This window comes from Euprymna scolopes, chromosome 33 (genome assembly GCF_053919585.1).
Source record: "Euprymna scolopes isolate OS-2025 chromosome 33, ASM5391958v1, whole genome shotgun sequence".
NCBI classification, from domain to species: Eukaryota; Metazoa; Mollusca; class Cephalopoda; order Sepiida; family Sepiolidae; genus Euprymna; species Euprymna scolopes.
Genome location: NC_136514.1, coordinates 37,251,856 through 37,278,920, shown reverse-complemented (window position 1 = coordinate 37,278,920; position 27,065 = coordinate 37,251,856). Strand labels below are relative to the sequence as shown.

At 30.0% G+C, this 27,065-nt stretch overlaps 1 protein-coding gene and 1 pseudogene across 1 annotated transcript in view; both read right to left on the bottom strand.

Annotated features, from left to right (window-relative positions):
• LOC145258040 (sodium- and chloride-dependent glycine transporter 2-like) overlaps window positions 1–27,065 on the bottom strand; it is a 74,607-nt gene that overhangs the window by 36,810 nt on the left and 10,732 nt on the right. The window contains exons 2-4 of the mRNA XM_080115764.1: window positions 22,168–22,299; window positions 4,150–4,281; window positions 1,028–1,322 (exon numbers count right to left, since the gene is read on the bottom strand). Of these exons, the coding sequence (XP_079971890.1) occupies window positions 1,028–1,322; window positions 4,150–4,281; window positions 22,168–22,297 (557 nt within the window). The 5' untranslated portion in view covers window positions 22,298–22,299. The remainder of the gene's footprint in view (window positions 1–1,027; window positions 1,323–4,149; window positions 4,282–22,167; window positions 22,300–27,065) is intronic.
• Window positions 3,804–3,921, bottom strand: LOC145258586 (5S ribosomal RNA; annotated as a pseudogene).

Below are 27,065 nucleotides of genomic sequence, written 5' to 3'. Positions count from 1 at the left end.
GTACTAATTATTTTTTTTTAATTATTTAGTTTATTTAAATTTCAATTTATATTTGATTTAACTTATTTTATATGAATCTGAAATCGTTTTATTTTCAAACTAGAAACGAAAGGGGAAATAACTCTGATAGTTTAATTGATAAATTGTTTTAAACGAAGGAGCACGTTATTAAATATGTTCTATAATAGATTTGTTTTCATTTCGAAATATCCTTCTAAGCTGAATTATTATTTTTATTTTTAATTCGGAGGAAATTTTTTTTCGCTTATTCTTAATTTTTAAGTAACCGTTTTTATATGTTAGAGAAAAAGGTAAATATGAAGAGTCACTCCACCATACAATAACTTGATTAATTTTATGAAACCATTCTGTACTTTCACCTAGCAATTTTATAAACAGGACGAACCCAAAAATATGACAAATTCATTTGTGGGTTAGGGAGTTACATTAGAAATATAAAATGACGAAAAATTTAATTTAATTGTTTTTGGAAGTAAATTTTGGTAGATCTTTTTTTTTCTTTTTTTACGATCGCACGGGCATTCGCTGCTATTTTTATTGAAACAAAAGTTGTAATGAAATATTTTTTAATTATTTTTTGGGGGAAGGTCTTTCCAGTGCTCAATATCTGGAGAATACTTTCTTCTCTTTGAAGCCCTTCTGCTGAAATATCTGGTGGAGAGGATATCACATACTTCTTTTTTTTTGGGCGATTACATTTACGTGTTTTCATCCGTTCTTTTATTTTTGTTGTGGGAGTATCCACGTTGCCCATGATGAAAATGATTAGTATAAAGGTGTGTTTCAAACGGAACTTCCTGTCAACCCAGGCAACGCTGGGTACCCATGCTAGCATATATATATATGTATATATATATATATATATATAAATTTAGTCAGTAAATTTATATTCTGAAAAAACAACATATAGACACATATATTCGACTCGCTTATATATATATATATATATATATATATATATATATATATATACACGCGTGTATGTAATGTATATAATCGAACTTACTTCCAAAATTCTTCCGATGCTGAAACTGGATTCTGGCCAAAATTCGAACTGTTGGAATTGATGAGTTGTGTTAAATTTCCAATCTGGGTTTCATTATCGGATTGACTGGTGAACCGACTTCGATTCGGGTTCACTACAGTCTCGTAACACGCTGGCGTATTCCATGTATTACTGCAGTGTCTCCACGGCAAAACAGGGAACATAGAATTATAGAGATAATAAAGGGACCAGGCTATAATAGTTGTGTAGTATATGGAGACGAAAGTAATAAGTATAACGATGCCGTAACCAATACCTGCAAAGATATAAAAAGTGAGCAATTAAAAGTAATTTGATATATATATATATATATATATATATATATATATATATATATATATATATATATATATATATATATATATATATATATATATATAAACATCTTAAACAAAAGCTGGGTATCCAAATCTAGGCACTCTAAAGAAAATCTTCATATGAAAATCTAGATACTTCTTCGTTATTGTAGCGAAATCCGACAACCGAAAAATGGAGTTTTCATTAAAGAAAAACTATAACTACTTACTTTTTCGTTAATTTCAACAATAAGTTATCTACTTAATTGTGAAGTCACAATTTTCTTCTTTTTTATTACAAAATAGTCACTACTTATCAACACCTGAAGGCCACTCGAGGATAAAGGATAATAAGTGTACAGTAGTCAATGGGAAAATCTCAAAGTAATACTTAGTAATGGAAATTTGGTAAAATTGGATTACTTAAGGGGACAGCTCATCAAGAACTTGTTTACTTTGGACTTGAAGACGATCATATTGTAGTAAGGTGGAAAGCATGGTCACGGAACAGAGTTCCACAGGCGAGCAGTTCTAAGAAAGACCCTTTGTTCATGAAATTTACGTTTAAGTTTAGACACAGATGAACAGTAAGGGAAATTATTGATAGAGGTCTCAGCTAGACGAGTGTTTTGGTGAAAGTCAGAGGGGATATAGATTGGAGCTCAGACGAGCACTTGCCATAAAATAACGATAACGCAGAGACAGGCTTGCAACGTCTCTTCTGTGGGAAAGAGGTTGCAGGGAATATAAAACGGCATCCCCCACTTGGCAACGAAGTCTATTTTGAACTCTGTCAAGGCAGGATAAGTGTTTCCAGCAGCTCCTGCAACAGTACTCCATCATTGGATGTACTTGGCTCTCATACAGATAGAGAAGTGCATCAGCAGTGAGATATCTACTGGAGCGGTGTAACAACCCCACGATTTTTCAGCAGATTTGGCAACAGATTTGATGTACATTCGATCTCAAATAAGAAGTAAAGGACAAACCTAGAAGCTTGTCAAAACATGGAACCCCCATAAGACGAGAGTCATTCATTTCAATTGATGCCAGACGGGGATCAGAGTGCTTATAATGTAAAGATAGAAGGTTAGTTTTAGATGCTGTTATAAAGGGAAATAACCGAAAAGCAAGGATGTTCCCGGTCTATAGTTAGCGCAAATCGCTGTCGGACATGGAGGAAGCAACAAGTGGAGGCCATAACCATTAATAGCTTATCCCAAGCATGTTGTGGTATAGGGACTGCCACAATTTGCATTGAGAAAGTAGCCGAAGGTATAATGATTGGTAGAGGGAAAGAAGTATGTGCAGCTATTTATATTTAGGAAAAGGACTTCTCTGCTACGTTTAACGATAAAGAAAAGGCCTGGACTGCGAGGTGGAAATGGACCATGATCGAATCGCCAGATCGGTTATGCAGTACCATTTCAGAGTATGCAGTTTCTAACAAGAATCGGGCTGCATACGAAGAACTTCAGCTGTGGATAGATAACGGCTGGTTAATACCATACCCACAAGAACGTTTAGGACCAAGTAAAAGATTAATTCCGCACATGGCTATTGAGCAACCGACTAAACACAAAATTCAACCCGTGATTTACCGGGAATGCAGATGTGTGCGCTGCTAAACTACGAGAGTGGCATCAGAAAGGAAGTAATATAGCACTACTGGTTTTGAAGAGAACCTACTTATAGATACGAGTCCATAAGTCTGTAGCCATTTCAGACAGGGATAATCAAGAGAAAACGACACTGTTTGATACGCTTAGGTATTGGCCTCAACGTAGCACCCTTAATAATGACATTAATATCATTAAAACTGTTTTTATGCAAGATGAGACCACAGTGAAAGCTACTTCAGCTTACATTGATGACATCTACGTTAATGAAAACATAATGACAATGAGGAAGAAAACGTAAAATTCCAGGATGACCATGATCCTCTGCTGCCCCTCTGAATGAGCTCAGAAATGCTGTTTACGGAACCAGAAGAGGAAATTCTGGAACGTGCCGGTGGCGATAACGGTAATGATGAGGAAGATGGAAACGAGGAAATGACACCCCCAATTCCACATAGAAGTATACGTCGAAGGCGATCAGCATCTCTCTGCTATTTATGTGATAGTGATATCAGGAGGGGGAGGGTGTAATAGAAATCATCACTATCGCAAACGACATCGTGTGTTCTTAAGCTGTAAAATGACAGCAGAAAATGTAGAAAAGAAAAGACAAGCATAATTTTGTAGGTCGCTCATTGGTGAACAACGTACGCCATTAATTTGCATGTGTACACAATTGGATACTGTTAAATGAGACGGTGTAATTGTGAAGCAAGGGTGGCGCAATCTACAACCACATGTCCTCATGAATCGACACTGCTTGAGTCCAGTGGCAAGGAGAAGTCCAGGACGACTGAAAAATTTGCCGAGATAAGCGAAGAGGGCATACAGCACCTGGAATTCCCAAATAATCACCCATTTTAGTACTGGCCAGGTTCAACGTTGCTTAACTTCGGTGATTAAATGGGAACCAGTATGTCAACGTGATTATGCTGTACGCCTGCTTGTACTATTAGCTGAAAACAGGGATTTTTTTCTTTCTTCAAGGATTCACGCGGTTCTGCGAATGTCCGTTAACTAAGGGTTAATTTCTGACCTCCTATCCGTCACTCACTTCTCCATTCAAATAACTACTTTTTGTTTTGTAACAAGCTTGGGTTAAACGGATTCTTTGAGAATTAAATTTTTCGGGGTTACAAAAAAGGTGAAATGACAATTATAAACTGACCTTTAAACAAAGGGCACATAACCCAAACTTTAACGGATCCAAAATTACAATACTGTGAATACGATAACTCCATAAACATCAGTGGAACAGCAGCAAGGAACAAAAAGGTGAAATAAGGGACCAAGAATGCACCTGTTGAAGAAATGAAACAAAGCATAAACATTTTTAATATTATGGATATGGATGGATGGATGGATGGATATGAATGGATGGATATGGATGGATGGATGGATGAATATGAATGGATAGATATGGATGGATGGATGGATGAATATGAATAGATGGATGGATGGATGGATTAATGGATTAATGGATTGATGGATGAATGGATATGAATGGATGGATATGGATGGATGGATGAATATGAATGGATAGATATGGATGGATGGATGAATATGAATGGATAGATATGGATGGATGGATGGATGAATATGAATGGATGGATGGATTAATGGATTAATGGATTGATGGATGAATGGATATGAATGGATGGATATGGATGGATTGATGGATTGACGGATTGACGGATGGATGAATGGATAAATGGATATGAATGGATAGAGATAGATGGATGGATGGATGAATATGAATAGATGGATGGATGAATATGAATGGATGGATGGATGGATGGATTAATGGATTAATGGATTAATGGATTGATGGATGAATGGATATGAATGGATGGATGAATGAATATGAATGGATGGATATGGATGGATGGATGGATGGTGGATGAATATGAATGGATGGAGATGGATGGATAGATGGATGGATGGATGGTGGATGGATGGATGAATATGAATGGATGGAGATGGATGGATGGATGGATGGATGGATGGTGGATGGATGGATTGACGGATTGACGGATGGATGGATGAATGGATGGATGGATATGAATGGATAAGGATAGATGGATGGATGGATGAATATGAATGGATGGATGGATGAATATGAATGGATGGATGGATGGATGGATGCATATGAATGGATGGATGGATGAATATGAATAGATGGATGGATGGATGCATATGAATGGATGGAGATGGATGGGTGGATGGATGGATGGATGGATGGATTAATGGATTGATGGATGAATGGATATGAATGGACGAATAAATGAATATGAATGGATGGATATGGATGGATGCATGGTGGATAAATATGAATGGATGGAGATGGATGGATGGATGGTGGATGGATGGATGGATATGAATGGATGGTTATGGATGGATAGATGAACGAATGAATTGACGGATGGACGGATATAAATGGATGGATATGTATGGATGGATGGATGAATACGAATGGATGGATATGGATGGATATGGATGGATGGATGGATGAATACGAATGGATGGATATGGATGGATATGGATGGATGGAAGAATGGATTGATGGATTGATGGATGGATGGATGGATGGATAGATGAATATGAATGGATAGATGGATGAATATGAATCGATGGATTGATGGATTGATAGATTAATGGATGGATGAATGAATATGAATGGTTGAATGGATATTGATGGATGGATTAAGAAATATATAATCAACTTTTGTATTTATCCTACTGACTAACCGGGTGTGTAAACCAAATAGTTCTTTGTTTTCTATTTTTTCTTTTGATACATATCTCATTTCTGTCATTATATTCAAATTTAACATTTATCATTTCCGTCTTTATATTCAACTTACACGTTTATCATTTCTGTCATTATATTCAACTTTAACATTTATAATTTCTGTCATTATATTCAAATTTAACATTTATCATTTCTATCATTATATTAAACTTTAACATTTATCATTTCTGTCATTATATTCAACCATAACATTTATAATTTCTGTCATTATATTAAACTTTTACATTTACCATTTGTGTCATTGTATTCTACTTCAACGTTTATCATTTCTGTCATTATATTCAAATTTAACATTTATTATTTCTGTATTTATATTCAACTTTAACATTTATCATTTCTGTCATCATATTACGATTTAATATTTATCATTTCTGTCATTATATTCAACTTAAACCTTTATCATTTCTGTCATTATATTCAAATTTAACGTTTATCATTTCTGTCATTATATTACAATTTAACGTTTATCATATCTGTCATTATATTCAACTTGAACGTTTATCATTTCTGTCATCATATTAAAATTAAACGTTTATCATTTCTGTCATTATATTCAACTTTAACGTTTATCATTTCTGTCATTATATTCAACTTGAACGTTTATCATTTCTGTCATTATATACAAATTAAACGTTTATCATTTCTGTCATTATATTCAACTTCAACATTTATCATTTCTGTCATTATATTCAAATTTAACGTTTATCATTTCTGTCATTATATTAAACTTAAACATTTATCATTTCTGTCATTATATTCAAATTTAACGTTTATCATTTCTGTCATTATATTCCAATTTAACGTTTATCATTTCTGTCATTATATTCAAATTTGACGTTTATCATTTCTGTCATTATATTCAACTTTAACGTTTATCATTTCTGTCATTATATTCAAATTTAACATTTATTATTTCTGTCATTATATTCAACTTCAACATTTATCATTTCTGTCATTATATTCAAATTTAACATTTATCATTTCTATCATTATATTCAAATTTAACATTTATCATTTTTATAATTATATTCCACTTTAGCATTTATGATTTCTGTCATTATATTCAAATGTAGCGTTTTCAATTTCTGTCATAATTAATATTCAACTTTGACAATTATCATTTCTGCCATTTTATTCTTCTTCAATGTTTATCATTTCTGTCATTATATTAAAAATTTACATTAATTATTTCTGTCATTATATTCAACTTTTACATTTATAATTTCTGTCATTATATTCAAATTTAAAATTTATAATTTCTGTAATTATATTCAAATTTAACGTTTATAATTTCCGTCATTATATTAATATTTAACATTTATGATTTCTGTCATTATATTCAATTTTCACATTTATCCTTACTGTCATTATATTTAAATTTAACGTTTATCATATCTGTCATTATATTCAACTTTAAAATTTATCATTTCTGTTATTATATTGAACTTAAAATTTATCATTTCTGTCATTATATTCAATTTTTACATTTATCATTTCTGTCATTATATTAAAATTTAACATTAATCACTTCTGTCATTATATTCAAATTTAACATTTATCATATCTCTCATTATATTAAGCTTACACGTCCATCATCTCTGTCATTATATTGAACTTTAACGTTTATTATTTCTGTCATTATATTCAAATTTTACATTTATCATTTCTGTCATTATATTGGAATTTTAAATTTATAATTTCTGTCATTATATTCAACTTCAACACTTATAATTTCTGAAATTATATTCAACTTTAACGTTTATCATTTCTGTCATTATATTACAAATTTAACATTTATCATTTCTGTCATTATATTAAACTGTAACATTTATCAATATTGTCATGTTATTCAAATGTAACGTTTATATTTTCTGTCATTATATTCAAATTTAACATTTATTATTTCTGTCATTATATTCAACTTAAACGTTTATCATTGCTGTCAGTATATTCAAACTTAACGTTTATCATTTCTGTCATTTTATTCAATTTAACAGTTATCATTTCTGTAATGATATTCAACTTTAACATTAATCATTTCTGTCATTATATTAATATTTTACATTTATCATTTCTGTCATTATATTACAATTTAACAGTTATCATTTCTGTAATGATATTCAACTTTAACATTAATCATTTCTGTCATTATATTAAAATTTAATGTTTATCATTTCTTTCATTATATGCAAATTTAAGGTTTATCATTTCTGTCATTAAATTCAACTTTAACGTTCATAATTTCTGTCATTATATTCCACTTTTACATTTATCATTTCTGTCAGTACATTGGACATTAAATTTTATCATTTCTGTCATTATATTGAAATTTAACATTTATTATTCATGTCATTATACTTAAATTTCACATTAATCATTTCTGTCATTATATTGAAATTAAACATTTATGATTTCTGTCATTACATTCAACTTTTACATTTATCGTTTCTGTCATTATATTTATCTGTAACCGTTATTGTTTCTGTCATTATATTCAACTTTAACGTTTATCATTTCTGTTATTATATTCAAAGTTAAAATTTATCATTTCTGTCATTATATTTCTAATTTTACGTTACCATTTTTGTCATTATATTCAACTTAAAATTTTATCATTTCTGTCATTATATTCCAATTTAACATCTTTCATTTCTGTCATTATATTCAACTTTAACATTTATCATTTTTGTCATTATATTCATCTTCAACATTTATCATTTCTGTCATTATATTCAAATTTAACATTTATTATTTCGGTCATTGTATTCAACTATAACATTTATCATTTCTGTCATTGTATTAAAATTTAACATTTATTATTTCTCTCATTATATTCAAATTTTTACATTTATCATTTCGGTCATTATATTCAAATTTAACGTTTATCATTTGTGTCATTATATTTAACTTTTACATTTATAATTTCTGTCGTTATATTCAAATTTAAAATTTATTATTTTTGTGATTATATTCAAATTTAACGTTTATCATTTCCGTCATTATATTAAACTTTGACATTTATCATTTCTGTCATTGTATTCAAATTTAACCTTTATCTGTTCTGTCATTTTATTCCATTTTATCATTCATCATTTCGGTCATTTTATTAAAATTTAACAATAATCATTTCTGTCATTATATTCAACTTTCACATTTATTATTTCTGTCATTATATTCAAATTTAACGTGTATCATTTCTGTCATTATATTCAAATTTAACGTTTATCGTGTCTTTCATTATATTGAACACTAACATTTATAATTTCTGTAATTATATTCAATTTTTACATTTATCATTTCTGTCATTATATTCAAATTAAACATTTATCATTTCTGTCATTATATTCAAATTTTACATTTATCATTTCTGTCATTATATTGGAATTTTAAATTTATAATTTCTGTCATTATATTCAACTTCAACACTTATAATTTCTGAAATTATATTCAACTTTAACGTTTATCATTTCTGTCATTATATTACAAATTTAACATTTATCATTTCTGTCATTATATTAAACTGTAACATTTATCAATATTGTCATGTTATTCAAATGTAACGTTTATATTTTCTGTCATTATATTCAAATTTAACATTTATTATTTCTGTCATTATATTCAACTTAAACGTTTATCATTGCTGTCAGTATATTCAAACTTAACGTTTATCATTTCTGTCATTTTATTCAATTTAACAGTTATCATTTCTGTAATGATATTCAACTTTAACATTAATCATTTCTGTCATTATATTAATATTTTACATTTATCATTTCTGTCATTATATTACAATTTAACAGTTATCATTTCTGTAATGATATTCAACTTTAACATTAATCATTTCTGTCATTATATTAAAATTTAATGTTTATCATTTCTTTCATTATATGCAAATTTAAGGTTTATCATTTCTGTCATTAAATTCAACTTTAACGTTCATAATTTCTGTCATTATATTCCACTTTTACATTTATCATTTCTGTCAGTACATTGGACATTAAATTTTATCATTTCTGTCATTATATTGAAATTTAACATTTATTATTCATGTCATTATACTTAAATTTCACATTAATCATTTCTGTCATTATATTGAAATTAAACATTTATGATTTCTGTCATTACATTCAACTTTTACATTTATCGTTTCTGTCATTATATTTATCTGTAACCGTTATTGTTTCTGTCATTATATTCAACTTTAACGTTTATCATTTCTGTTATTATATTCAAAGTTAAAATTTATCATTTCTGTCATTATATTTCTAATTTTACGTTACCATTTTTGTCATTATATTCAACTTAAAATTTTATCATTTCTGTCATTATATTCCAATTTAACATCTTTCATTTCTGTCATTATATTCAACTTTAACATTTATCATTTTTGTCATTATATTCATCTTCAACATTTATCATTTCTGTCATTATATTCAAATTTAACATTTATTATTTCGGTCATTGTATTCAACTATAACATTTATCATTTCTGTCATTGTATTAAAATTTAACATTTATTATTTCTCTCATTATATTCAAATTTTTACATTTATCATTTCGGTCATTATATTCAAATTTAACGTTTATCATTTGTGTCATTATATTTAACTTTTACATTTATAATTTCTGTCGTTATATTCAAATTTAAAATTTATTATTTTTGTGATTATATTCAAATTTAACGTTTATCATTTCCGTCATTATATTAAACTTTGACATTTATCATTTCTGTCATTGTATTCAAATTTAACCTTTATCTGTTCTGTCATTTTATTCCATTTTATCATTCATCATTTCGGTCATTTTATTAAAATTTAACAATAATCATTTCTGTCATTATATTCAACTTTCACATTTATTATTTCTGTCATTATATTCAAATTTAACGTGTATCATTTCTGTCATTATATTCAAATTTAACGTTTATCGTGTCTTTCATTATATTGAACACTAACATTTATAATTTCTGTAATTATATTCAATTTTTACATTTATCATTTCTGTCATTATATTCAAATTAAACATTTATCATTTCTGTCATTATATCAAACTTACACGTCTATCATCTCTGTCATTATATTGAACTTTAACGTTTATCATTTCTGTCATTATATTCAACTTTAACATTGATAATTTCTGTCAGTATATTGGAATTTAAAATTCATAATTTCTGTCATTATATTCAACTTAAACACTTTTAATTTCTTAAAATATATTCAACTTTAGCATTTATCATTTCTGTCATTATATAAAAATACAACGTTTATTATTTCTGTCATTATATTCAACTTTAACATTTATCATTCCTGTCATTATATTCAAATTTAACATTTATTGTTTCTGTTATTATATTCAAATTTAACATTTATCATTCCTTTTATTATATTAAAATTTAACGGTTATCATTTCTGTTATTATATTCAAATTTAACATTTATCATTTCTGTCATTATATTCAAATTTAACATTTATCATTTGTGTCATTTTATTCATCTTCAACGTTTATCATTTCTGTCATTATAATCAAATTTAACGTTTATCATTTGTGTCATTATATTCAAATTTAACATTTATCATTTCAAACTTAAACGTTCATCATCATTATATTCACCTTATAACATTTATCATTTCTTTTATTTGATTGGAATTTAATATTTATCATTTCGTTCATTATATTCAAATTTAATATTTAAAGTGTCTGCCATTATATTCAACTTAAACGTTTATCGCTCTGTCATTATATTCAAATTTCACATTTATCGTTTCTGTCATTATATTCAACTTTAAGTTTATCATTTAAGTCATGATATTCAACTTTACCGTTTATCATTTCTGTCATTATATTCAACTTATCCGTTGATCATCTCTGCCATTATTTTCAACGTAAACGTTTATCATTTCTGTCATTATATTCCAATTCGACGTGTATTAGTTCTGTCATTATATTCAAATTTATCATTTATCATTTCTGTCATTATATTCAAATTTAACATTTATCATTTCTGTCATTATACTCAAATTTAACTTTTAACCTTTCTACCATTATACTCAACTTAAACTTTTATCCTTTCTGTCATTATATTTAACTTTAACATTTATCATTTCTGTCATTATATTCAAATTTAACATTTATCATTTCTGTCATTATATTAAACTTTTACGTTTATCCTTTCTGTCATTATACTCAGCTTTAACGTTTATCCTTTCTGTCATTATATTTAACTTTAACTTTAACATTTATCATTTCTGTCATTATATTAAACTTAAACACTTATAATTTGGGTCATTGTATTCAACTTAACGTTTATAATTTCTGTCATTATATTATATATTCAAATTTTATGTTTATCACTTCTGTCATTATATACATATTTAACGTTTACCATTTCTGTCATTATATTCAACTTTAACATTTATTATTTCTGTCAGTATCGTCAACTTTAACATTTATAATTTCTGTCATTATTTTAAAATTTTACGTTTATAATTTCTGTCATTATATTCAAATTTAACATTTATAATTGCTGTCAGTATATTGAACTTTAACATTCATCATTTCTGTCAGTATATTCAAATTAAACTTTCATCATTTCCGTCAATGTATTCAAATTTAACATTTATCATTTCTGTCATTATATTAAACTTTAACGTTTATAATTTCGGTCATTATATTCAAATTTAACGTTTATTATTGCCGTCATTATATTAAACTTTAATATTTTTCATTTTTGTCAATTTATTCAAATTTTAGATTTATCATTTCTGTCATTATATTCAACTTAAATGTTTATCATTTCTGTCATCATATTGAAATTTAACGATCATCATGTCTTTCATTATATTAATATTTCACGTTTATCATTTCTGTCATTATATTAAACTGTAACGTTTATTATGTCTATCATTATATCCAACTTTAACATTTATCATTTCTGTCATTATATTCAACTGTAACGTTTGTTATTTCTATCATTATATCCCACCTAAAAGTTTATCAATTCCGTCATTATTATTAAAATTTAACATTTATTTTGTCTGTCATAATATTCTACTTTAACGTTTATCATTTCTGTCATTATATTCAAATTTAAAATTTTTCATTTCTGTCATTATATCCAACTCTATCATTTATAATTTCTGTCATTATATTCAATTTTAACATTTATCATTTCTGTCATTATACTCAACTTTAATATTTATCATTTTTGTCATTATATTCCAATTTAACATTTTTATTTCTGTCATTTTATTTAACTTCAACGTTTATCTTTTCTGTCATTATACTTTAACGTTTTTCATTTCTGTCATTATATTCAAATTTAAAATTTATCATTTCTGTCATTATATTCAAATTAAACGTTATCATTTCTGTCAATATACAAAACTTAACATTTATCATTTCTGTCATTATATTCAAATTTAACATTAATCATTTCTGTCATTATAGTCAACTTTAACATTCATAATTTCTGTCATTATATTCAAATTTCACATTTATAATTTCTGTCATTATAGTCAAATTTAACGTTTATTATTTCTGTCATTATATTTATATTAAACGTTCATCATTATTTTCATTATATTCAACTTTAACGTTAAACATTTATGTCATTATATTCAAATGTAACGTTTATCTTTTCTGTCATTATATTAAACTTTAACATTTATCATTTCTGTCAATATATTCAACTTAAACATTTATCATTTCTGTTTTTATACTCAAATTTTACATTTATCCTTTCAGTCAATATATTCAAATTTTACATTTATCATTTATGTCATTCTATTCAACCTTAACGTGTATCATTGCTCTCATTATATTCAAATTAACCATTTATCAATTTTGTCATTATATTCAACTTTATCGTTTATTATTTCTGCCATTATATTCATATTTAACGTACATCATTACTGTCATTATATTCAACTTTAACGTTACTATTTCTGTCATTATATCCAACTCAGTCATTTATCATTTCTGTCATTATATTCAATTTTAACATTTATCATTTCTGTCATTATATCCAACTTTTACATTTATCATTTCTGTCATTATATTCAACTTTAACATTCATCATTTCTGTCATTATATCCACTTTTAACATATATCATTTCTGTCATTATATTCAAATTAAACATTTTTAATTTCTGTCATTTTATTTAACTTCAACGTTTATCTTTTCTGTAATTGTATTAAAGTTTAACGTTTATCATTTCTGTCATTATATTAAAATTTAATGTTTATCATTTCTGTCATCATATTCAAATTAAACGTTATCATTTCTGTCATTATACAAAAATTTAACATTTATCATTTCTGTCATTATATTCAACTTTAACATTAATCATTTCTGTCATTATATTCAAATTTAACATGTATAATTTCTGTCATTATAGTCAAATTTAACATTTATTATTTCTGTCATTATATTTATGTTAAACGTTCATCAGTTCTTTCATTATATTCAAATTTTAGATTTATCATTTCTGTCATTATATTCAACTTAAAGGTTTATCATTTCTGTCATTATATTGAAATTTAACGTTCATCATGTCTTTCATTATATTAATATTTCACGTTTATCATTTCTGTCATTATATTAAACTTTAACGTTTATTATGCCTATCATTATATCCAACTTTAACATTAATCATTTCTGTCATTATATTCAACTCTAACGTTTATTATTTCTATCATTATATCCAACCTAAAAGTTTATCAATTCCGTCATTATATTCAAATTTAACATTTATTTTGTCTGTCATTATATTCTACTTTTATGTTTTTCATTTCTGTCATTATATTCAAATTTAAAATTTTTCATTTCTGTAATTATATCCAACTCTATCATTTATAATTTTTGTCATTATATTCAATTTTAACATTTTTAATTTCTGTCATTTAATTTAACTTCAACGTTTATCTTTTCTGTCATTATATTCAACTTTAACGTTTTTCATTTCTGTCATTAGATTCAAATTTAAAATTTATCATTTCTGTCATTATATTCAAATTAAACGTTATCATTTCTGTCAGTATACAAAACTTAACATCATTTCTGTCATTATATTCAAATTAAACATTAATCATTTCTGTCATTATAGTCAACTTTAACATTCATCATTTCTGTCATTATATTCAAATTTCACATTTATAATTTCTGTCATTACAGTCAAATTTAACGTTTATTATTTCAGTCATTATATTTATATAAAACGTTCATCATTTCTTTCATTATATTCAACTTTAACGTTTAAAATTTATGTCATTATATTCAAATGTAACGTTTATCCTTTCTGTCATTGTATTAAACTTTAACATTTATCATTTCTGTCATGATATAAAAATGTAACGTTCATCATTTTTGTCATTATATTCATATTTAATGTTTATCATTTCTGTCATTATATTTAACTTTAACGTTTATTATTTCTATCATTATATCCAACTTTACCGTTTATCATTTCTCTCATTATATTCAAATTTGACATTTATTATTTTTGTCATTATATTCAACTTAAACATTTATAATTTCTGCCATTATATTCAAATTTTACATTTATTATTTCGATCATAATATTCAACTTTAACGTTTATCATATTTGTCATTATATTCAACTTTTACATTTATCATTTCTGTCATTATATTAAAATTTAACATTATCAATTTCTGTCATTATATTCAACTTTAACATTCATCATTTCTGTCATTATATTCAAATTTAACATTTATCATTTCTGTCATTATAGTCTAATTTAACTTCATTATTTCTGTCATTATATTTATATTTAACGTTCATCATTTCTTTCATTATACTCAACTTCAACGTTTCACATTTATTTCGATATATTCAAATGTAAAGTTTACCATTTCTGTCATTATATCCAACTTTAACATTTATCATTTCTTTCATTATAGTCAAGTGTAACATTTATCATTTCTGTCATTGTATCCAATTTAACATTTATCATTTCTGTAATTATATTCATATTTTACATTTATCATTTATGTAATTATATTCAACCTTAACATTCATAATTTCTGTCATTATATTCAAATTTAACATTTAGGATTTCTGTCATTATTGTCAAATTTAACATTAATCACTTTTGTCATTATATTCAACTTTAACGTTTATTATTTCTGTCATTATATTCAAATTTAACGTTTTTCATTTCTTCATTATATTAAAATTAAACATTTATCATTTCTGGCATTATATTCGAATTTAACGTTTATCATTTCTATTATTATATTCAAATTTAACGTTCATCATGTCTGTCATTATATTCGAATTTAACATTTATCATGTCTGTCATTATATTCAAATTTAACATTTATCATTTCTGTCATTATATTCAAATTTAACATTTATCATTTCTGTCATTATATTCAAATTTAACATTTATTATAGCCACTGCGTTATAAAGTGTTATATCTGTTAGTAATGTTATGAACATTTGTTCATTAGCGAATATGTTGTTGATTCTAGTTTTTACTGATAGTAGAATAACCTTGATCTAAAAAATGGGAATGCTTATACGTGTTTTGGATGATGTTAACAGTAACAATGTGATATTAATCTCTTTATTTGCAACAATTCCTCTAATGAAGAAATAGTTAGTTGAAGAATGCATAAAATCTGTGACATTCACGGAGACGTCCTGTTACTCATATTCCATGGGACACCACTGCTTATCTACAGTGAGCAACCACTGATGATAACGTACAGGAGAACTTGTGGCCCGATACTACTACTACTACTACTACTACTACTACTACTACTACTACTACTACTACTACTACTACTAATAATAATAATAATAATAATAATAATGATGATGATGATAATGATAATAATAATAATGATAATAATGCTGATAATAATTATAATAATAATGATAATAATAATATTAATAATAATAATAATAATAATTAAACTAATAGTAAATCTACTACTAAAGTAAAATAAAAACAATTATAAATAATAATGATTATAATATTAATAATAATGATGATTATAATAATAATAATAATAATAATAATAATATTAATCATAATAATAATGATGATAATGATGATAATAATGATAATAATATTAATATTAATAATAATAATAATAATAATAATAATGATAATAATAATATTAATAATAATGATAATAATTATAATAAAATAAAAACAATTATAAATAATAATAATGATAAAATTAATAATAATGATAATAATAATAATAATAATGATGAGAAAACGAATAATACTAAAACTAATATTAATAATAATAAAACTAATTAAAAAGTCAGCAATATGTCTCCCTTTCGAAGACTTTGGAGACTCCTGGCCTAAAGTGCAACAAGTCATGAAAAGATACAAGTAAAAGATATTTACATCCTCATATAGTCAGAATATTCATCCAAGGACACTTATTAACTGGATATGGAAGTTATTGTCATCACCTTCTTTGGTAAAATTTTCGACTATAATGAAACTGCATGAACTACAGAAACCCATAGAAAAAGGAGTAGAAATTTTTTTATTTTTTTATTTTTTATTTTTTATTACATTTTCACCCCAAACAAGGCAAATTGCCACTTTGGTGTAGGGGGCTACTATCAGGGGCAACAACTACTGGGGTACTATGTAGGGATTAGGGCAGCAAGGTGTCGGTTCACGTTACACTTGAACTTCTGCACGTCAGTACTGTTGGGGAAGCAGGGACCTGGAATGGAATTCCAGAGTCTTGCGGTTCTGGGGAAGAAACTATTGGAGTAAAAAGATCTTTTACATCTAGGGACCTCTACAGTGTGGGGGTGGGATCTAGTAGCCTGTCGGGTTTGTCGAGGGTGCTCGCGTCGTGGGGGCACAAGTGATTGCAGTTCGTCAGAGCATTCACCACTAAAATACTTGTAGAAAAGGCAGAGGGATGCAACATTTCGTCGATGGGACAGAGGCTGAAGCTTAGATGCCAGTTCAGGGCCTATCAGGTGTGCGACTCTCTTTTGAACCTTGTCAAGGAGCGAGAGACTAGTAGCAGATGCACCAGCCCAGATGTGGCAGCAATACTCTATACATGGGCGAATGGTGGCCTTATAGAGGTACAGGATACTTTCGGGTGTTAGTAGTTTTCTAGCACGGTAGAGAGAGCCTACCTTTCTTGCAGCGGCCCCGGCAATGCCTTCAATGAAATTGTTCCAACTCATCTTTCCTGTGAACGTTAGGCCAAGGAGTTTGAAAGATGGACTCTCAGATAAAGAGTCGTTGGCCATTGCTATGGGTGGTAGAGAGGGTTTCTTGTAATTATTGAATGAAACTAGTTTAGTCTTGGCAGCATTGAATGCGACCAACCACTTTTGTCCCCATTCCACTACAGATTGGAGGTCTTCCTCTAGTGTTTCTGCCATTTCTTTAGAAATGTGTTCATTCGTCTTCCTGTCGTGTCTGCCATAGAGTGTAGTGTCATCAGCATATATACCCATCTCAGAGGCAATGTTGTCGGGGAGGTCATTTATGAATATCAGGAACAATAGAGGTCCAAGGATAGACCCCTGGGGCACTCCCGCATTTATATCATATTGTTTAGATGTGCGACCGTCGAGGACTACCTGGATTTTTCTCTTATCTAAGAAGGATTTAATTATGTTAAGTATTCTACCAGTGATACCGTATGATCTGATTTTACTGAGGAGACCCTCATGCCATACCCTGTCAAAAGCCTTAGATATATCTAGAGCTACCGCTCTGCCTTCCCCCGCTTTGTCCAGTGAATGGTATATACGTTCAGAGATCACAGTGAGGATGTCTGCTGTGGAACGGGCTCGTCTAAATCCATATTGTTTGTCAGTCAGTAGTTTAGCATCTGTAAGATGATGGACTAGAGCATGGTTAATTAAGGTCTCAAATATTTTGGCAAAAAGTGGGAGGAGGCTAATGGGGCGATAATTTGATGGGTCTGTCCTTTCGCCAGAATTCTTGAATACTGGTACAACAGAAGCAGTTTTCCAACAGCCCGGAAAGCAAGCTTCATTAAGACATTTGTTGTAGAGTTTGGAGAGAACTGGAGCTACTTCGGCTGAGCACTTTTTTAATAGCACAGCTGGGATAAGATCGGGTCCACATGCTTTTGAGGTGTCAAGGTTTTTTATGATAGCATGCACCTGAGCAGGGGTGGTTTTCAGATCGTCTAGTGTGGCGTCTGTCCGCATAGGAAAGTCAGGTAGGGGGTGGTTGGAAGGGTCCAGTGTGGAGTTTGAGGCAAACCGACTGGCAAGCATGTTAGCCTTGTCGGTTGCTGAGGAGACAACCTCGTGATTGTTGGTTAGTGGGGGAATTGTTGATTGCCCATTATTTACTACACTGGTGTAGATTTTCCAGAAGTCTCGAGTTCCTAGTTTTTGTGCTTCGATGCGCTTTTTAGTGGTTTCCGTAAATTCTCTCTTAGCTGTCGCTATTTCTTTCTTAACGTTATTTCTAGCTTCTATATACTTCAGTCTGTTTGAACTGGACTTATGTCGGTTAAACCTACGGTATGCATGCTGCTTTTGAGTAATGGCAGTTGCACAAGTCGACGTAAACCATTGGGGAGAGTGGGGCTTACTATAAAATTTCCGCATGGGAACATGCGCTTCGATTGCAGTTTTGAACCAGTCAGTGGTCTCGTTTGCACATTGTTCAGCAGGGAGAGAGAAAATATTTTTCCATGGAGCATCTCTAATTAGTTCCCTGATGGCTTCCCAGTCAGCCTTATTATAATATCTCGTTGTTTTGAGCACTGGCTCTTCAGTTTTGGGTCTAGAGTTTAGGGCGATTTCAACCATTATCACTGCATGGTCAGCGTTCCCGAGTGGGCTGTGGGCCTTCGTTATGCAGTCATCGGGAACTGTGGTCAAAAACAGATCTAGAAGTGATGCGTGTTGTTCTTCCTGGTCAGGGAAGCGGGTTGGAAACGTAACAATTTGTGATAGGGAGTGAGATATAGCGAAGCTATGGGTTGTGCTGCCCGCTGCATCTGTGTGAGTAGAGAATCCAAGCCAGTTTTTGTGGTGGACATTAAAGTCACCAAACACATGTATTTGTGCGCTAGTGTCGAGGGACAGTGCCGTGTCTATGCTGTCAGATACTTTGTTTATTATGGAGCAGTCCTGAGTCGAGGGAGAGCGGTAGAGAAAATAATAGTAGCTAATACTGTGTTGCACGTTTAGTCTAAAGCACATAAAGGCTTGATCATCTGTTTCTAGGTTTGTTTCTCTAGTCAAGGGAAGGGTATTACGAATGTAAACTCCAAGTCCGTGCATATGTCTGTCAGAGTCCTTACGGCAGAGTGGGAGATATCCAGGCATGTTAAAGTGGTTAGAGGGAATGGAGGAGTGTAGGTTAGTCTCACTTAGTGCTAAGATATCCGGGGTATTTGTTAAGAGAAATGCTTCAACATCAGCTAAGTTAGTTCTAAGCCCACGGATATTTGTGAATGAGAGCCTCAAGGGAGGAGGCAAGTTGAATTTGTTTGTCCCTAATCCTGGTTTAAGCTTAGAAATTAAATGTATGGCGAATAAAGGTTAAAAAAAAGAAGAAAATATGGGGAGAAAGTAAATAAAGAAACAGGAAAGGGTAACAAACTCGATTCCGATACTTAAAAGTTTCGATATTTTGGATTCTCGATAACGATTCCAATTAATATTCCCAGCACTGAACTAAAAGAAAAAGCAGAGGCTAACAGACTTTTCTCACACAAAATCAAAATGTCCTCTTTGTTTCTCTGTTGATATTGTACTCCATAAATATGCATCTACTGCTTGATACCTTGGTATTTTCTTACAAAGATATCTCGATAACTTAACAGGAAATATTATAGCCTCGAACAACATGATCGATGCTAGAATCAACTTGATACTAACAAGACGAAATCCCAGACAAAAAGTGGATCAACGAAGTCTGGATGCGAAAGAAAATTGCATTCCCAAATCAAAACACTAAAAAAGAGCAAATGTGATTTTTTTTTAAATGATGGCAAAGGAGTATAACGACGGATAAAGAAGAAACGGTACACAAGAAACCATAAGAACAAGAACAAAATTTTTTAGATGGAAGTAGAAAACATAATGTAAGTTGACAAATGCGGTAGATGAAGAATAAAAGGATTGTTCAAGTAACATTCGGCGTTAGAACAAATGATGTTGTGGGAGACGAAAGCCAAGGATGAAAAAAAGGCTTTAAAATACAGCTAAATCAGCACAAACAAAACAGCACATTTATGAACAAAACTTGAATGCGTACTAGACACTCGAATGTCAAATGTCTAACATCTCTCACGACAACCTGACATAGGAATGCTTCCCCCTACAAGTAAACTCTGACTAAATATTCAAAATAACGTAATATTCGCGGCTCAAATAAGATCTAACAAATACTGGATTTTACGAGGAATGATGCATCTTCCCCAAGTTATGTTACCTCAAGTAACAGCACGAAGCTGGATACTCCACCAGACTAGACGAATTCTTCCTAGAATCCAGTAAGACCAAGAGACCACAAGAAAGATATGCTACAACATATTTTAATGGTCAATTTAGGGAGAGGAAAAGTACATTCTCAATTTATTTATTAACTCAAGTTACTTCGAGACGTAAAGGAGAACTTTAATGGAATATTCGGATATTTATTCGCAGAGAAGATGATAGGTAATCGATTGGTATCGAAAGGATTTTCCCTCTGAAGTGATCCCATTTCTCTTAATCTTTTGTGTACCTAGTTGTATGTGGGTTGGTTTCTGAACTGTAGGATTTTTGTATGTGGGTTGGTTTCTGAACTGTAGGATTTTTCTTCGGCTCATGTTTAAAGACTTGATTTCATTCGGCTGCGTTTTATAAAAAATCCGGCATGTGTAATAATTAGGGCTATGACAACAGCATATTCTTTTCCTTGTTTTGATTCGGAGGTATATCCATTGATATCTTATATGTTTGTATGTAGAGTGATGTGGTTTTCAGTTGATTATTTGTGTCTTACTGTGTCGGATATATACTCGAGAGTCAAAACAATGAAAAGAATATGCTGTTGTCATAGCCCTAGTAATAATTTGTGTACTATTTAACAATTATTCAATAATTCATTCCCTAATACAAATTTGAAGCATATAAACTCTTAATAATACGAATAGTCAATTATAAAATATCTCCCTTTATTCGAACTCTTCAATGACGTCACTCCGGAAATGAAAATGGGGCTTTATTTCCTTTTTCAATTCTGTTTGTTTAATAAATTTCCAATAATTTCTTTCATACAGCAATTGAAAGCATATTTTGATATTGTTTCTAAATAAGTAAAAAGAATTTTAAAAAAAATAACAAAAAAATAAAAAATAAAAAAAACGAACTTACCTCCTCCATTCTTGTAGCAGAGGTATGGAAATCGCCAGATATTACCCAAGCCGACCATGTAACCAAGGAGAGAAAAGAAAAAATCCAGCCAGTTGCTCCATTTTTCTCGTTGAACATTTCCCTTAGCCATGACTGCAAGAAAACAAAAAAAAATAATAAAAGTAAAGTATTTACCGTGGTTTATCTTACAAATGTGAATATTGTGTCTGATTATAAAACCTGAAATAAAGCATGTCCAATCTTATTAATTTGTCATCTGTACTCACACACACACACACACACACACACACACACACACACACACACACACATGAAAATTTCTCACCATAAAATATGGTGAGAAATAAGTGAATAAAATAATAATAAGGATCTAAAATATGTCGAGAAAGCCAATCTGTTCTTCGTAATTAATTTGTTTTTAAATAAATAAATAAAATATTAATATAAGGATCTAAAATATGTCGAGAAAGCCAATCTGTTCTTCGTAATTAATTTGTTTTTAAATAAATAAATAAAATATTAATAATAAGGATTTGGATCTCTATCTCTACAATCATATAAATGCAACTTTGTCTCTGTATGTGAGAAAGTTCGTTCCTTATATACCCTGAAACGGCTGAACAGATTTTCTTTAAAATTTATAGAACTTTAGTGTAAAAGTCTGGAAGTGATCTTAATTTAGTTTTGTCTCAGAAAATCCCCGACAATTACCAATAATCGATAATCGAAACAGTTATTTTAATTCATGCATCATCGGTAAAGCCATTTTTTCCATCTTGTCGCATAGCAACAATGATAGAACAAAATTCTACTGTGGATAAGTTGATAAATTTATGTATTAAAAGTCTATTTAGCTGGCAATTATGATTTTTTTTTTACAGTATAAAGGAAGCGAGTATTTATTTTGAAATCATCATCATCATTATCATCATAACTACAACCATTATAACGAATTACTTGAGGTTTCTATCCGATCATGGCTGACGAAACGAGAGCAAACTACACTGTGGATTAATTCTCCGTTTGAAATTCCATACAGATTTCTGAGTTCAACATAAACATATCGAGTTCGACAAGACGCCACTGAAGAAGGACAGATATTACATCGGCCGAAACGTGGTGATAATAACATCCAATGTGTTAAACATCCAGAGTTTCTCTTTTGAGGAGTTCGATTTTCTCTACATTAAAAACCGACTTAAAATATGTATAAAGGAAAGACGACACTAAGCAATGCGAAGGGGTGGATTCGATTAGAATTAGGTTGTGTAAAAATTAAAAAAAAAAAAAAATAGCCCCATCCTTTCGAAGTTTTTTTTTTTAATCCTAAAAGAAAAACTGACTTTCTAATCGTAAGCTGTTCTGGAAATTTGCGGGACTGGCTCGGAATTTTCCACCAACACTGGAAACCTACTCTATAAGAATTGATGTCCTCTGAGTGTCCGTTCCTTGCAAGGACAAAAATAAGATTCAAAACGAGAAGAGTAGTACCTCGGATTCCTACCCCCTTTTCCAGGGTAACATCAGAGCCGGATTTAGGCATAAGCAAACTAGGCAGCCGCGTATGCCTCCTATTAGTGGGGACCTCGCATAAGAAAAAAAAATTATATACATAATGCTAATTTAATTATGTGTGTGTGCGTGTGTGTGCGTGTGTGTGCATGTGTGTGTACATTTCCCTACCAAATTACTCTGTAAATTTTCGGTCTCCGATTTGAAATTTGACATAAGGGGTATTGAGATTTGGGAAAATCTTTTTAATCCGGTTTCGGCCAGATATTGAGCTGTCAAGGAGTCAAAGTTAAACAATCTGACCTTTGAAAACTCTACCGAATTCCTCCACCAATTTGGGAGTATAAACACTTGAAATGTTAGATGTAGATTCTTTGGACATGGATCAAACTTTTTAATTTGATTCGAGCCCAAAACAATAAATGTTAAGGGCTCAATATTCGGGTCAAAGTTAAAAAAAAAAAAGATTTTACCTCTTAGTTAATTTTTGGTCTAAACATTTGAAATTTCGCATAAAGTTTATTCAGATATAGGGCGAGCTTTTTAATCGGCTTTTGGCCGAAAATTTATCTACCAAGTGGTAAAAGTTCAAAAGATTTAACCATTGCGGTCTCTAGCAAACTATTCAGCCAATTTTGAGTCTAAAATTTTGAAAATTTACAAAAAGGGTATTCAGACATGCAGCAAGCTTTTTAATCAGTTCTTGGACGAAAATTTGGCTGGAAAGAGTTCAAAGTGTACAGAGTTGACCTTTGCAGACTCTACCAAACTCCTCCGCCACTTCGCGGGTCTAAACACTTGAAATTTTAGATGTAGGTTACCTGGACATGAGTAAAACTTTTGAATCGGGTGAAAGAAATTTTTTCAAGTTGAAATTAATAATAAAAAAAGAAGCACGAAAAGTTGATTTTTGTTGAAGGTTTATGACATCTGCACTAATATGTTTGTATGAATTTAAGTTATTTGTGGACTTAGATATAAATACAGGTAGTTTTTTTTTTTAATAAATTACGTAATTTTATTTTTTCGGTATTTATTTTCTAATTTTCTATTTCATTTGCGGCCATCAAATTTACTTCGCCCAAGGCTTCCAATTACCTAAGGCCGGCCCTGATAACACCGTGAGTGTTTGTTCGGCCATTATTAAATGTTAAAATCGACGTCTACATAAAAATAAACTCCAGAACTCAAAAAAAAAAAAAAGAAAAAAAAAGAAAAGATATTGGTTTCACTTTTCAAGTTTTATTTCCACCATTTCATTCTTATCCTAATCGTAGTGGTTAACAACGCGGATTGACAATATGGATATCAGAAGATCGAATCTGGTTCGGTCGACAAAAGATCACTTTCACTTAGGATGTTGGCAAGTTAATCGTGGTCCCTCCCGTAATCTTCGATGTCTTTCTAGAAAGAATTCTGACTAGAAAAGGGGAAACCAACAATAGAATCTTCTGATTCGTACTATATTATGATAATGATTCTTATCTTAAAAATGAAAAAAACATTTTGGAATACAAGTTTGTGTCATGCGTGTGTATGCATGTACGCGCATGTGTGTTTTATGCTTTTTAAATTAACTAATTATCTTCTAAATTTGTTAACTTGAATAAATTTTCATTTCTGTTGCGTCTTCGCGTCTCTGTGGACGACTCTGTCTGTCTGTCCACCGATTAATTGTTCTGCGACGGATCCAAGCAATTCATCAGTCTGTCACGCTTCAAATGAAATAGCATTTCTCATCGTCTCAAGTACAGATTGAATGGGCGCAACTTATTTTAGCATATTTATGGGAGATTCTTATCGTCCGTTACCGTGCCATGCATTAATTCGAAACAAAATATTAGTTCTTTTGTAATGCGTAAATTCCTAAACATATTTTCGTTTGTCTGTCACACATAAATATGAAATAGCATTTTCGTTTGTCTGTCAAACATAAATATGAAATAGCATTTTCGTTTGTCTGTCATACATAAATATTAAATAGCATTTTCGTTTGTCTGTCATACATAAATATTAAATAGCATTTTCGTTTGTCTGTCAAACATAAATATGAAATAGCATTTTCGTTTGTCTGTCATACATAAATATGAAATAGCATTTTCGTTTGTCTGTCAAACATAAATATGAAATAGCATTTTCGTTTGTCTGTCATACATAAATATGAAATAGCATTTTCGTTTTTCTGTCACACATAAATATGAAATAGCATTTTCGTTTGTCTGTCATACATAAATATGAAATAGCATTTTCGTTTGTCTGTCATACATAAATATGAAATAGCATTTTCGTTTGTCTGTCATACATAAATATTAAATAGCATTTTCGTTTGTCTGTCACACATAAATATGAAATAGCATTTTCGTTTGTCTGTCAAACATAAATATGAAATAGCATTTTCGTTTGTCTGTCATACATAAATATGAAATAGCATTTTCGTTTTTCTGTCACACATAAATATGAAATAGCATTTTCGTTTGTCTGTCATACATAAATATGAAATAGCATTTTCGTTTGTCTGTCATACATGAATATGAAATAGCATTTTCGTTTGTCTGTCATACATAAATATGAAATAGCATTTTCGTTTGTCTGTCACACATAAATATGAAATAGCATTTTCGTTTCACTGTCATTTAAATAACACTTTCGTTTACCTGTAACTATTAAACTTGAAATAGATTTATCGATTGTCTAAGTGTAATTCTGAAATTGCATTTGAAAATAAAGATAAGATTCGTCCGTCGGTTTGTCACGTTTACATTTAAAGTAGCATTTCCATTTGTTGGTCACGCTTCAGGTTGGAATAGACGCGCAGATATGGGTGGACAATCAGATTTTAACAACGTCGTAATTGAATGGGATGGTGGGTAGGGCCAATGTTTCAACAGATAAGAAGACTTATCTTTGCAACGAAGTTCTCAACTCAGCGTTAATATTTACAAAAAGAAGAAGGAATCCTCACTTTTGTTGTAATTTTCTTTGAACGCGGATGAGGTGAAATGCAATCTGCTGTTTGCAATAAAAACGTGTCGCGTTGCTGACAGGTTTAACGTTTTGTTTTTATTTCGACTGTCATTCGATAGTTCTAAATATGGCTGGTTACTTTTAATGCATCTAAAACCAAGCTCCTATCTTTACATCATCAACGCTCTGGTCCCCATCTGGCATAAATTGAAATGGGTGGCTCTCGTCTAGGGGAAGCTCCATGTTTAGATAAACTTCTGGGTTTGACCTTTACTCCTGACCTGAAATGGAACACGTACATCAAATCAGTTGCCAAGGTCGCTGGAAAAATGGTAGGATCCTTCTACCGCTCCAGAATATATCTCAGTGCTGATGCAATTCTCTATCTATATAAAAGCCAAGTACGTCCAAGGATGGAGTAC